General features: G+C 42.4%; 1 protein-coding gene across 1 annotated transcript in view; it reads left to right on the top strand.

The window, feature by feature from the left end:
- Positions 1-12,861, top strand: part of SCML4 (Scm polycomb group protein like 4) — a 69,454-nt gene extending 56,593 nt beyond the window's left edge. The window contains exons 8-9 of the mRNA XM_062624841.1: positions 7,349-7,494; positions 12,172-12,861. Coding sequence (XP_062480825.1) covers positions 7,349-7,494; positions 12,172-12,297 — 272 coding nt within the window. The 3' untranslated portion in view covers positions 12,298-12,861. The remainder of the gene's footprint in view (positions 1-7,348; positions 7,495-12,171) is intronic.
- The last annotated feature ends 1,064 nt before the right edge of the window (positions 12,862-13,925 follow it).

The following is a 13,925-nucleotide window of genomic DNA, read 5'->3' as shown; positions in this document are numbered from 1 at the left end:
ATGTTCAATACCTACCCAAACCCATTATTCACTTTGCTATTGTTTTTGCACACTTGTTTCCCTGTTTTACCCCTGTGTTACTCTATTATACAGAACACAGATAGGTGTTGGGCTCTCATAATACTTTTTTCCTTTACTTACAGTCAACTTAAAGCAAAGTGGATAGTATAGAGTAGATAGTACAGAATTGCACTACTGCAAACAACTTGGAAAAGGTTGTCACCAAGAACTGGTAGCCTAAAGTACAAAGAGGAGGAAATGAAAAGCCACTTTCTTTCAGATCTTGTTCAGTGCCTCTCAGGCTGGCGTAATCAGGTACTGGGAGTACAAAGAGGCTTGCTGTGCACAGGATTCATTTTCCCTTCTTCCACTGCTTCCTCTGAGCCTCCTATCAGAACTGGGACCCTTTCGTCAAGTGTTTTAGTTGGCAGCTGCAAGGAGCCAAGATTTTACAATGTTGTTACTTGCTCACTTTGAAAATCTGTCTCACTCTGCTTGGGATCAGTCATTACCTCTTTGCAGTACGCACGAAGGGTCAGAGCAGTTCAGAGCAAAGGTCTGTCTAGCCATGCATCCTGTCTCCAGCATGAGACAGCAGCACACCCCAGGAAAGAGGTAAGTGCGGAGATGGTGGTACTTCCCCGCTACCCAATCCACCTTCAGATATCTGTGGTTCAAGGACTTCCTGAAACAGAGGTGGTGGATTCATATTTAGCAACCCTTCATAGATTTTTCTTCCCTGAGTCACTCAGTGGTTTATTGAATACTTTTTACATTTTCAGCATCCACAAAATGCCCATGCTTAAGAACGTGTCATGTGGAGAAAAGGCTTGGTATCAAGGGTTTGAAAGTTTAAAATCAGAACCCCTTGAGCTTGCTCAGCTGCATTACATTCCCTTCTTGCTTCCGACTTAGAATGTCATTGTTCCCCAGCCTCAGCCAATGTCTTGTGAAAGCTCATTATGGTCCTGAGCAAGAACCTAAGTTTCAGGAAACAGCTCCATCTCTCTTATCATGGCTTCCAACAAAATTTGCATTTTTCACAAAATAAAAGCCTAAATGATGGCATGTCCTTTTTCCAGAATTGAACCAACAGAGAAGTCATAGAATGTCCATGCAATAGACTTTGCAGGTTCCTATATTTCTCTAGCTTAAAACATATTAAAGCACTTTGAGGAGGAAAGGAGAAGAGATTGATTTTGCTTTTGAACGAGATATCCATGACATGTGGGTATTTCTGAAACAGTTACAAGTGAATTTAAGCTGTTACATACAGTTTGGGGTAACAGGACTTATCCCAAAACTGCTTAGTGTTTCTTATGTGACAAGCATTTGACACTTGTATAGACTAGCTCCTCTGGGACCTCTGGGTTATTTAGCCATCTCAACAGTAAAGAATTCCTAAAATTGACAGTTACGCAGTGAACATCATGAAAATGGTTATGAATTCTTTGATATTGCTTATTTATACTTATTATCAATTTATTAGTCCCAGTTATCATCCATTGTTGATTAGGGTTTGCCACAGAGGTACATGCAAATGCATTTTGGTTCACTGTCAAGGTATCTAACAGGGAGAATAGCATGTGCCCCACCAATGTAGAGCAGCACAGAAAGTTAGCATGCTGTTGTGACACCACCACCATCCATCACATTTCCTCTGACCCACTCGACTGCCTTCTGAAGACTCCGGCAGAGACTCTCCTGCATTTCATGGCAGGATTTGGGTCCTCTGAGGCAGAGAAGAGGCATTTGCTCTTGGACACAGCCAGGCAGTTTTCAGGGGTTGTGATGGGCAACACAGTAACATCCATGACGTTGAGGTGCCCACAGATTCATTGCGATATCACTTCTAGCATTAAAGAAACCGTGCTGTTTCCAATCACAGCCTGGTTTCATCTCCAACTCCATTTGCAATAACATCATCTCTGTAACACTGGAATTCCCACAGCAGAGTCCTACAAAGCATTGCCTGCTCCTCCTTAAAATTAGGCACCCTGTTTCTTCACTGCTATCAATTCTTTCACCCACCATGCTGCTTCCACTTTTACTGGCAACCCAGACTTTTAAAAATACATATCCCTCTGGCCTTAGTGCAGCCACACTGAAGTTTGATTGCTGGCTTTGCAAAAATCTGTCTTGCAAAGGTCTTTGGAATCTGTGCTCTCACTACAATGTTTCTGTTTTTCCTCTTTCTATGGATAATTTATATGCTGCTGAATCATAAGTAAGTAAGGATGAGTAAGTGGTGCATGCCAGTATCTGTTCTTAGCTTTCTCAGTTTGCATACTTACAAGGCAGGGATGGGCAGGACTCCTTAAAAAGAGGAAGAATTTCTCTCTGAAACCTCAAACCAATCCTCTTCATTTATGGATAGTTTTGGAAAACAGCTTGCCTTATTTATCATGGTGGGCAAATATAACGGAAAAAACCATAACCATAAAACATATCTCAGTGCATAGCGGAACATGTCTTTCAAGCGGAATGGATGAGATTAAACCTCAAAGCTCTCATTAATGCAATCAGAAGCTTGATGCCTAATTCTCCATGATTATGCTAAAAAATTCTGGGAAAAAAAAAAAAATCTCATTTCAGAAAGCCAGTTGGGGCTGCTAACAGATAAACATGCACTTTCCTGTCATCATTTGCCAAATTGAAGCTCTTAAATCAGGGAAGGAACAGTCAAGGACATCATAAACCTTTCCAAGCCTCCTTACATAACAAACAAAGCCTTTATTCCAACTAAGAAGAATTGTGTGTTCAACCATAATGTAATAACCTTAGCCTTGCCCTGTAGCTTGTTATTTTAATGTAGATTTTATTATCCAATATTATCAGTTAATTATTATCACCTGAGGGCCTTTGTTAAAGAGGCAATCCTGCTTGCTAATACATTTATTTCCTCTAAACATTTATGGGTGCAGGGTTTGAAGTTTCCCTTCTTTCAGAACAATGCTGAAAGCACCCTGCGGGTGCCAGATCCACCACCTCCCCAGGGCACTGGCAGAGGAGCTGCTGACGGCATTGCAGGGCTCGGTGCTGGGTGCCACGTCTTTGGCAAACACAGCATGATCATTAATTTTTTAGGACATTTACAGCCTGAAAGTTTCGATGCTTTCAGTGAGTTGCTTGCTTTTGGTTTTGCTTTGTTTTTTTTTTCTTCCTTTTTTTGTTGATTGTTTGGGTGTTTTTCTCCTTTTTCCTTTTTTTTTTTTTCCCCTGCAAAAGAGAGGCAAAACAAGAAAAAACAAAATAAATATTTAATGCCAGCCCATGGCCACATCTCATGTAGCAGGGTGATGCTCTTGCACCACGTGTACAGTGCCAGCAGCATGAGCAGTCGCTTTGTTGGTGGGACAAAAGCTCTGCTTGGTGGTGCATGGCATCTCCTACAAGTGCTTGCCAGTGCAAATTGATGTGCTAAGCCCAATCTTTTTCTCAGACCTCAACATTTCCTGCATCATGAATATCCAGTAATTGTGTTCTTCCTCACACCTGCTTTTCTGAAGCCTGTCCTCTTCTCCTGTTTGATGTGCCATAGCCTTTATGAAAGTGTCTTCTGCTGTGAAGTCTTACTCCTGTCTTTGTTTATAGTGGGAGGTGATTTGTTTTGAAAACAATTCCCATTTCTCTACGCCTTTGAGGGTCTGCTACTTCTGCTTAGTTTCAGAAGATCTGCTGCTCCTTATTACCCGCTTCAGTGCAATCAGAGAGCCTTTTAAAATTTCATTCCCACCCCCTTCCCCTGAGGCAAAGAAATCATTTAGGCCTGCAGCAATATTAAAGTTCATCTGTCACTCCCTTTCCACTCTTATCTATCAATGACCATACTCCTTCTGGGCTCTGTTTGCCAAGAACATGTTTAGGGAGTCTGTTATTTATCTTTCCTTCTTTTGCAGATTTAGCTCCATTTTAGCATTGGATCTCCTTGTCATGCCTCTGCAGCCATTCAGCTGTTGACCTTCTCCATTCTCCTGCTCAGGAAGAGGTGGGGGGCAGAGAAAAGTCTGTGTGGGGTTATAACTTAGACCAAGCCACATCCTTCCATTGGCTTTGCAGGGCTTTAGCCACAGACCTGGTATCTCCAGTCATTTCTGCATAGGCAATGGTCTTGACCGAGATGCATGGAGACCTTCCCCTGCAGAGGAACCTCTGCCCTCTCCTTCCTGACACAGCTTCACAGAGGAGGGGGAAGTGCTTCCCTCTGATTACCTAAATTTCCATATCCCATTCCATTAATTTGAAAAATTTTTGCCACCTGTCAAAAACAGGAAATTGGATTTGACCTAGATTATGGTCTCTAAAAATAATTATTGGTCGCGAGCACTCCCATCTCTTTGTAATCTGAGTATTCATTATCATCTTGATTAATTCTGATGACAGGATGGCATAGGATACCCGGGAGACATAAGAATTCCTCATTTATCTACTTCTTAGGTTGAGTGTGAATACCTTCAGATAAGAAAAAATGTATAGTACTTGCCCTGCTGCCATCAAACACTTTCATGTTTAATATAATCTTCCAGCAAAGTGATGCTATTGAAACAAACCCTATGCCTTTGTATAGAAGTGAAATGATTCATTTTCTTTCGTAAACAGAGAAATTACACTTAGATATGTAAACTACGATGTTAAAAAGTCAAGCAAATTAAACAGTAAAATACATTTTAAGAGAGACAGAAAAACAGATTGTTTCCAGACTTCCCAGCTACAAACTGTGTTCCAGGTATTTGTCTGCAAATCAGTGGTATCCCCATTTTACTAACAACATTTAAATGTAGCCCTTACACGCAACTCAAATAACACATCTTAATTTATTAAAAAAAACAGCAGAGTATCCAGGACTTGTCTCTAGGCAGGTAAATAAAGATGAAACAACCTTTGAAGAGTTAGTATCCACACACAATTCTTGTTTTTATATTATTATATTATAGCTTTGGTAGGGATTTGAGAGGATTATCTTCACCTGCTAAAGCCTGGCAGAGTTCTAGTCATGCAATTTCTTTAGAAAGGTCATTTATATATTTGTCTTTAAAAAAATTAGATTTCTTCTATTGATTGCTAGATTGCAAAGGACTGAATAGAATTCCCCTGTTATTTCAACCTCTTCTTCTCATCCCCTCTTCCTTTCATTATAGATACTTCCAATACCTGTGAAAGCTTCCAACTGCTCTCAAAGCTTTTTATTCCCCTTTGCCCTTTCTTGGCATTTCTGGAAGCAGCAGGTTGCAGGCAGGAGTCACTGGTCTGGGGGCTGATCTCTCTGCATGCGGTGCAAATCCCAGGCTAAGCCCCCTGGGCTTTCCTTACATTCATACAGATTTAAGGGGAAAATTGTGATCCTCAGTAGTGGCAAAACATCTGCCCCAACCATGTTACGACAGTAACATAGAAACTTCTGCAATCCTTTAGGCACAGACAAACCTTTCTCTCCCCGACTCTACTTTCAGCTGCTTTGTGAAAGCCTAGTGTTCTCCCTAACCTTGACTTTGAGGTACTGAGGTGCCCAATATCTCCACACAACAGCTGGCATCCAGACCATTGGCAGAGCAGGTAGGGGAGAAATATTCGCCCCTCTGCCTCCAAGACAAGTCTCAGTTCTCCCACTTGTCCCTGAGAAAGTTACTCGATGTTACTGATGATCCAGGGCTTGGCCAAGATTACCCTGCTCGTTTTGCATTCTTTGTCTTCATCATTTCATGCCAAAAGCTCCAGATGGTGTCTGTACCATTGTGTATTGCATTTATTCTGTGAGCGGAGCCCAGGGTCGCCTGAGTCCATACGAACACCAATCCTCGCTGTCTAATTAAGAGGACCTGCGGCTATTCCTTGTCCTTTATATCCAGAACAGTGACTTAGCAAATGAGAGTGTAATTATCATGATATTTACATCACATCCCATTATGAAGCCCATCGACCAGATCTGCACATTCATAGCACTGCTGCCTGTTGGAGTTCATCCTTTGTAATTGCAAAATATACCTTATTGCATTATACCACACAATAAGCATGGTGGCAAGAAAAAAAAGGGCCAATATGCACATAGAGCCATTATTTGGCATTTATAGGCAGAGTCAGAGCTAATATAAATCAGCACAGCTCTACTGAAGTCAATGGAATGACAATCTACATAAGCCACAAACCCAGCCCACTACATTTGCTCTCACACATTAGGATCGTGTTTTGAGTCACTCATGGGGATTCTCATACATTTCATTTGTCTGTATAAGACCAATATTTCTCTGGAGAGCTCAGCCCTTCTCTCCTCAGCAGCTCTGATTGCCTTCTTGGCTACCTGGGGCTTCTCCAGGCTCCAGTTTAGGTATCTGCGTTCTCTCTCTACTTGCATTCTTCGGTTTCCTTTTTTGTCTTCTGTAATGTCTGCTTGCTTACCATTTGCAACTCTCTCCTTAAAAATTGGGCCTTAATAGAAAGAAAGAAGCAGGTCTAGACAAGTAAAATTTTATACTTCTGTGTGCTGCCACCTACTAATGCAAAGTTTGCTTGGTGTGGATATAAACAAATTTAAACAGCTCTCCTGTAACCTAGCATAATACAGTTCTTGTAATAGTGAAGCAGCATCAGTGGGGTGCAAATTATATTCATGTGGAGGCCGAGATTTATAAATCTGCAGAGACATAAATGCAATAAAAACATAAATGCACTTTCATTCCAATGTGCCTTTATTCACTTGATTTAAAGCTACAGCAAGCCGAAGTGACCTTAAATCATCCAGGGCTTATACCATTAAAAAGTCACATCTGCAATGCACATCTTCACGTGTTTTAGTAGCTTTCCAAATAGGCATTCACTGGGGACCATCAGCTTCATGAGAGTGTAAGATTAGGTGTATACGGACTAGAAACCATCCTTTAAGCAATAAGTCTGAATATCTGAATGCACAGAAAAAAACTGTTTGCTAAATCCTGGTTTTATCCTCTAGCCTTCATATTCAATGGCAAACTTCTTTGTTTAGTGCTGAAGCACTTTCTCTCCAGGTGGGAGGGTGGTGTCTTCTTGAGCCAAGATCCCTGCTGCTTGCAGATCAGACAGCAGGGCAGCTCCGTTTAAGAGCCTGGCAGCTGGCACATTTTTCCTTCCCCAGCAGGAACCTGAGGATTTCATGTTTTTTAACGCAATTCACCAGCTGGGATTGTGTCTCCTGATAAGCAGTCAGAATGGAAACTGCTCCAAGTCCCCTTCTGTCCCCATCTCGGGCTGATACTTGCACGCACAGTTCCAACGTCCAATGCTGCAGTGAGGCTGACTTACCCCTGCACACTCATGAACCAAGGAAACTGCTGTGTGCTATTGTAATGCATTGTTGTGGGCTTTTTTGTACCGATAGCCTCAAGTCCTTCACCAGAACAGCAAGACGCAACTCGGCCATCAAGCAAGAATCCCTTGACCTGGACAGTGGATGACGTGGTTTGGTTTGTGAAGGATGCAGATCCTCATGCTTTAGGTCCCCACGTGGAGCTCTTCAGAAAACATGTACGTAGAAGGCTGTTCTTACTACTTCTGGGTAATTTAAGCCAAGTGCATGGCCAGTCCCAAGAGATAGCCAGTACATGTCACACACACCCCCTCAGCTGACTTTGGCTGCTATAGGCAGTGTTTGTGTTTAGACAGGTTGAAGACAGGGCCCTTCAAGGACTTCCGCACTACAAGAGGGTTTTGGGCTGACAAAATACTACTTACCACTTGAGAAGGTGTTCAAACACTGGAACATGCTTCCTGGGGAGGTGGTTGATGTCCCAAGCCTGTCAGTGTTTGGCATTTAGATAATGCCCCTTTAATAACATGCGTTACGTTTTGGTCAGCCCTGAAGTGGTCAGGCATTTGGACCAGATGATCACTGTGGGTCCCTTCCAACTATTCTGTTCTGTTCTGTTCCATTCCATTCTATGCTATTTATTCTTTAATGGGGGGACCCTAACAATGTCTTTAGGAAAAGCTCACTATGTGTTCCCAACTACATCAGTGTAAATTGTTTCTATGCTAAGCCCAAGAGAAAGTGCTGGGGATCTGCTCATTTTTCATTGTCAGATTGGCACAAAAAAGCCTCATCTCAGTGACATTTTTTTTCCCAGGATACCTATGATTCTTCTCTGAAGAGCATTTTTTATGCGTCTCCAGATACTTAGCAGGAGAAACCCCAAACAGCTAAGCTTTTAATCTTTTTCCCCTCAGTATTATGTAACTACATAACCAAATTTAACAGACCTACTGACTCACTGGAGAATATGATGATTGTTTTTGCTAGGCAGTCTCCAGTGGTGGAAATGATATTATCCTTAACTGATAAAGGGGAAGACTGTAAACAGACACATGATCTAGAGTTTCTTGTTCTGCTGCTGTACCTGGAGTTGGCACCATTGTGTCTAATAGCAGCTTCAGCTTCCTCCTCCATCTCCCATGATCAATTCAGTCTGGCTATGAAAATTAATTTTACCCTAAAAAGGACTTGCTTGTGTTCAGCTGGAGGTCATAACTTTGGATTGTAAATGCCTCGACCTAGGTCTAATGAGAAGAACTCCTTAGCCCTGAGTCCTGAGCAGCACCTCAGCTTACAAAGCAAGTGAGAGGGCTCGATCACCAGGTCCATGAGCAGTCCTTGCTCATGTGCCAGCAGGAACAGGTGGGAATGCAGGCTGTGGACAAGAGCTCAGGGCGACAACTGGTGGACTTCCAGATACATCCTGGGTGCAGGGTTTCCACATACTGAGAAGAGGAGGTAGCTGAGGAGCAAATGAAAACAAAGATGAACACAGGCTTGGTTGTCTGCTCACCCTAAGCAGGTCTTGAAGACATCTTCCATTCTTTAGACAGGCCAGTGGGATGAAAACAACAGAGCAGGCAATGCATAGCGGTGCTAGGACCAGATCTGCAATTACAGGTCAGATGCCAGCATACTTTCCCTGCTTTCTGCAGAGAAGTCAGATCTGCCTTGTAAGCTGATAATGAAAACATGGTCTATATTGGCCATGTGGGTAACCAGGCAGATAAACAAGCCACCTTCAGATTTAAAGGAACTTGCGTTAAACTCATGAGTTTTTGAGACTATCAAAAGGGTCTGTACATCAAGAGAAAACTTCATTCAAGAGAGAGAGAATTGCCATGATCTGAGGCATATAGGTACATCCCAAAGAAAGGAAACATTTAAAGTTGAGCTTGTTAATATGAACAATGCAAAAGCACCATTTTTGACTAGTTTCCAGTTGTAGAAAAGGACAGCACAGCATGCTTCTATCTAGCAACAGGGCAGTGACATGCTCCACGCAGCCATGGACCAACTGCACTTGAGTATGCCACAGCTGCTCTGTGACCAAAGAGATCAAGCTAAATTGCCACTAAAGACTGTCCCTGTCATCCTTTGTTGAACACCAAGCACCCATGGCCTCTACTTATCATCAGTTTCCTTGTAAAATATGCCATAGGTGTAAGATCCTGAGTAAGAATACCACACAACTCAATTCAATTACGCCTTTGAGTTATATATGTCCCTGCAATTTTTCAGCCTTCAAATCTCATCTGGATTAGCATGGAGACCCCAGGGGTGAGAGACAAGTGATTAGTCCATTAACCTTAGCCATATCTTCCTGTATGTTCAATCTTTCTATGCAGCAGGTGCATAATTTACTTAGAAGCACTTACTGTCATTGACAAGGCCCAGCTATCCCTTAAAATCGTTGCACTGGCAATCAGCTCATCTGAGCTATGACACTGGGAGGGAGAGGGTGGTGGGACCACCTGAAAGAAAAGGCTGGGGAAGGTATCCTGCATGCAGGAAGTGTGCTTTCCCAGTGCTACATTAAGCAATTTGGGTGCTGTCCACAGTCTCTGGAGCCAGCTCTCCCAGCACGCAGCCTGCATTTTCCACTGCTGCAACAGGAGTTGCAGGATGGCCTGGCTCTGTCTCTGCTCTTCCCACCAGGAGCAGGAGCTTTTTGCCAAAAGCTCTGTCACAGGCGACTCTCAAGAGAGTCCACCAAAGATCATGAAACTGCCCACTACCTCCCCTCTGATGCTCCCTGCTCCCTCGGCAGGGCTGTGTGCCAAGGAGAGCTGAGCCTGTAGCTGATTGATCTTTTGGTCTCATGCAAAGGACCCATCAGACTGGCAGGACCTCATAGCAGCACTGTGCGAGAGCCCCATGCAGTGCTCTCACAGCAAGAAAGACTTAGTAGAAAGACTGGGGAAGAGAAATGGAGGAGGGGAAAGAGTTACACGGGGAATTAGCAGGTAGAAAAACTGAAGCTGGAAGGGATCGAAGGAATGTTATGGTCTGACAGTTTAATTATGGCCAGTGATTGGCAAATCCGTGTATGAAGGAGACAAAAACCTTTAACATAATTAATCCAATTTATTCAGATAGCAACCTGTCTCCGCCAGTGCTAGACATCAGACTTACGAGTGTGCATCTTTCTCTAGAACTCCATCTCCGAGTGTTTCAGCACTGACCACAGAGCTGCCAGTAGCTGCACTCCCTGTCACAGATGGTGGCTTTGCCAGGGCTGGTGTCTGTTCATGACACTGCACAATACAAAAGAAGGGTGATATATATCACAGCCAGGCTATAGATCCTGAATTCTTTGACTGCACTCAGAATTAAGTGCTTAAACACCCATGAAGAAGGGGACTTTCATTCTTCTCATACGTATGCTGAGTCCACTCCCTTGCAGGAAGATAACAACAATCTCCTGCAATATTCTAACTTGCAGTGGGCCAGGTCTCAGCTCATGTGAAACAAGCTCATTGCACTGATGGTATTGAATTTTACCAGCTCCAGACCTAGTTCAAGATCTTTTGGGGGAGCTATTGCAGATTTGGGGACCATGCTATAGTATCCTTCTTTTTAAATTATTTTTAAAAGGGCTGACACAGTAATACTGCAGAGAAGTCAAGCCAACAATCTGCTCAGGACATGGCTAATATGGGATATTTAATTGGATATGAATGCTCCCTCTGGCATACTCTTTTCATGGAGTTTAATTTTGACCCCTACACAGTAATAACAAAAGAAATAATAAAATGCTGAACTCAACATTTAGAAACAGCTGCCTCTGCACCAAACCCTTGACTTTTTTTACCCTATGGCACCACAGTTACAAGAGGTTTTTTCTTTCTTAAGCAAATATTAACTGCATGTAATACTTACTCTTTCCCTTCCCTTCCTTAAAATAATGGGAAGGAGAGGGGTAAGGTGAAGACAGTTTCTATTAAGGATAAAGTGAGGGTTGCAAAAAGAAGAGCATTAATTGATTGATTTAATCAGAAAGTGACCTTAACTGCTCATCAGCTAAATCACCTACTGAATGGAATAATAATGATCAGGGCAAATGAGGATCCATAGTATTGCTTAATTAGTAAGTAATGGATCACAGAGGAAAGATATGACCATCAAAATTGCAGAATACAATATATACAGCATTAGTGTGTACATGTACACACACATACATAGCTCTAGTGATCATAGCTCTGATCTCTACGTATGTTAAGTGTGGTGGAGACTGTGGGGACAGGTAATATATTTTAGGAGGTCCACTAATATAGTCAGGAAAAACCAGACAAGCTTAGTATCCAAGGAAGGACAGGAGAACTGAAAGCTTCTGTGTTTTACATTCCATGGTAAAACATGTGTTTTCTCTGTGCACCTGTGCTACTTTGTGCTCAGTACAGCCAGTAATTTCAAACGGTTTTCAAGCCAGCCAAGGTCTAGGATAAACAGTTGAACTTGGTGGTAATTTCCACCACTCACATGAGGTTTAAATTGAATTTGAAGAAATTTTATTAATAAATCCAATGAAATAAGCAAGTTATTACTGTCCTCAATTTAAGAAAAGGAAACATATACATCACTGGATATAAGTATACTAGAGACAGGTGAAACATGCAGACAGCCAGGAACAAAGCCGGAACTGAGATTCAGAGGTGAGCTTATACTCCTTGAAGAATAAAAAGTAGTACTTGCTTAAACCCTCCATTAGAGCTTGATTCTGTCATACCTAGGATTTCAATTTTTTAAATGAAATTTCAAAATGCATGACATTTCAGCTAGCTCTACTCTAAAACACATGCTGTTTCTGATTCACCTTGTTTAATGTGTCAGGACACAGCACTGGAAGGGGGTTAACATATTCTCATTCTCTTTCTCTCTTTTGAAACCAGGAGATTGATGGCAATGCTTTGTTGCTGCTGAAAAGTGACATGATCATGAAATACCTGGGGCTGAAACTGGGACCTGCGCTGAAACTGTGTTACCACATCGATAAGCTCAAGCAAGCCAAGTTCTAACAATTTCTTGAACAACAATGGAATATGACCTAAATCTAAATGGAAAACTAAAGGTAACGTGTTGCCTTACAGAAATGCATTCATTTGCAGATTGCTTTTCCTTCTTTTTTAACAAGGACTTTGTCTTTTTTAACATTTGTGCATCGTCACCTTTTTTTAATCCAATGGGGTCTTTTGGGATGCTTTGTGTTACTAATTTGCCAAAAAGTATATAATTATAACAATTATTTTGTATCATTAATATTATGATTATAGTAAGTCCTATTTTTGTAATAAGAAGTGGAAAATCAAAACCAAACACAGCTATGGCATACACTGAGGACTGCTGGAAGACTAACCAAGGGTCCCACACTTGCCAAGGGTCCACCTTGGAGGAGTAACTGCTGACCTGCATCAGATGGGCTCCAGCTCCAACAACCACTGATGCTCAAGAGCTGGGAAAGTGAAGTGTTTGTTCACTTACTGTCTGATGGGAACTTCTCCATGTCTTGCACTATCTGGAAAACTTGAATTCTTCAATTAAAAAGAAAAAGAAAGTTAGAAAAAGAAAATAGGGGAAAAAGAGGGGTTTTGCTGCTAAAGTACTTTTTCCCACTAGAGGGAGCAGCCCTAATAGACTTGAGCCTGGCGCTCTGAAGCCGTGGTGCTTTCTGTCTGATGAGCTTTGACCATCCTGATTCTGCTATCGAGCACATCGGTAAATACCAACAAGGAATCGCAGGCTCCCAGCAGGATAAGCCCGTCACCACTTACAGATAATTAATTCAAGAAAAACCCAAATGCAGAGAGTGTTTCTGACAGGATGTTTCCCATTACGCTGAAGAGGGGGTGGATGGCTCCCACGATGTCTGGCGCTCTCAGCTATGGGCTCCCTTCCGTGAGCCGTTCCTCTCTGGTGTACAGTTTGTGGCACTCTAAGAAAAAGCAGAATTTCTGGGTCTGGTTTTGTTTGCATTTTAAAAATCGAGGGAGCTGTGTGGGAGCACTCCCTGTGAGGAGCTGGCAATGCAGGGCACACCTCTGCACCTTGTGGTCAGGTCCAGGGTGGACACTGTAGGGTTGGTTTCCGACTGCGCTGTGCCTTTCAGCTGTAGCAGATGTGTCAGGCTTTCCCTCTCAAGTGGATCAAAAATAATGGTCTCACTCATATCTTAAAGGTACACACTGATATTCCATGTAGCCAAGGGGTAGAGGACGTGTCTCAGGCTGAGGAAGTAATCAGTGGCATAGGTGTGCTCTCCTTTTCATCCTTCCGAAGGAGGACTACAAAGGGACACATCCATACAGTTTAAAACCTTAGTGTGTGACAAGGAGAGGTAGCAAGTGTTTGCAAGATGTGCAGGTTATTTTAGAGCTAGCCTCAACTGAATTAAGAAATGGGGTCCTGATAATAAGCAGGAGATCATCTGCCCCTGTTTATGTAGAACAGACCAAAAATACCTCATGGAATAAAATTCAACTTGATGCATGTTTCTAGACTAGAACTCCTACAAAAAGGTACCTGTTCAAGGCCTAATCCTGAAAATACTTTGTAATATGAGAAACCGTATTCCACAAGACTTTCACTAAACATGTGGGGACTACTTCCCCACACTAAAAAAGTTGTCTGCATATGTTTGCAGGATTGG

This window comes from Pezoporus occidentalis, unplaced genomic scaffold (genome assembly GCF_034315485.1).
Source record: "Pezoporus occidentalis ecotype Australia unplaced genomic scaffold, CSIRO_AGI_Poc_V1 ctg109, whole genome shotgun sequence".
Classification (NCBI taxonomy): domain Eukaryota; kingdom Metazoa; phylum Chordata; class Aves; order Psittaciformes; family Psittacidae; genus Pezoporus; species Pezoporus occidentalis.
Note: the sequence above shows the minus strand (reverse complement) of the source record. Positions and strands in the feature narration are given on the sequence as shown.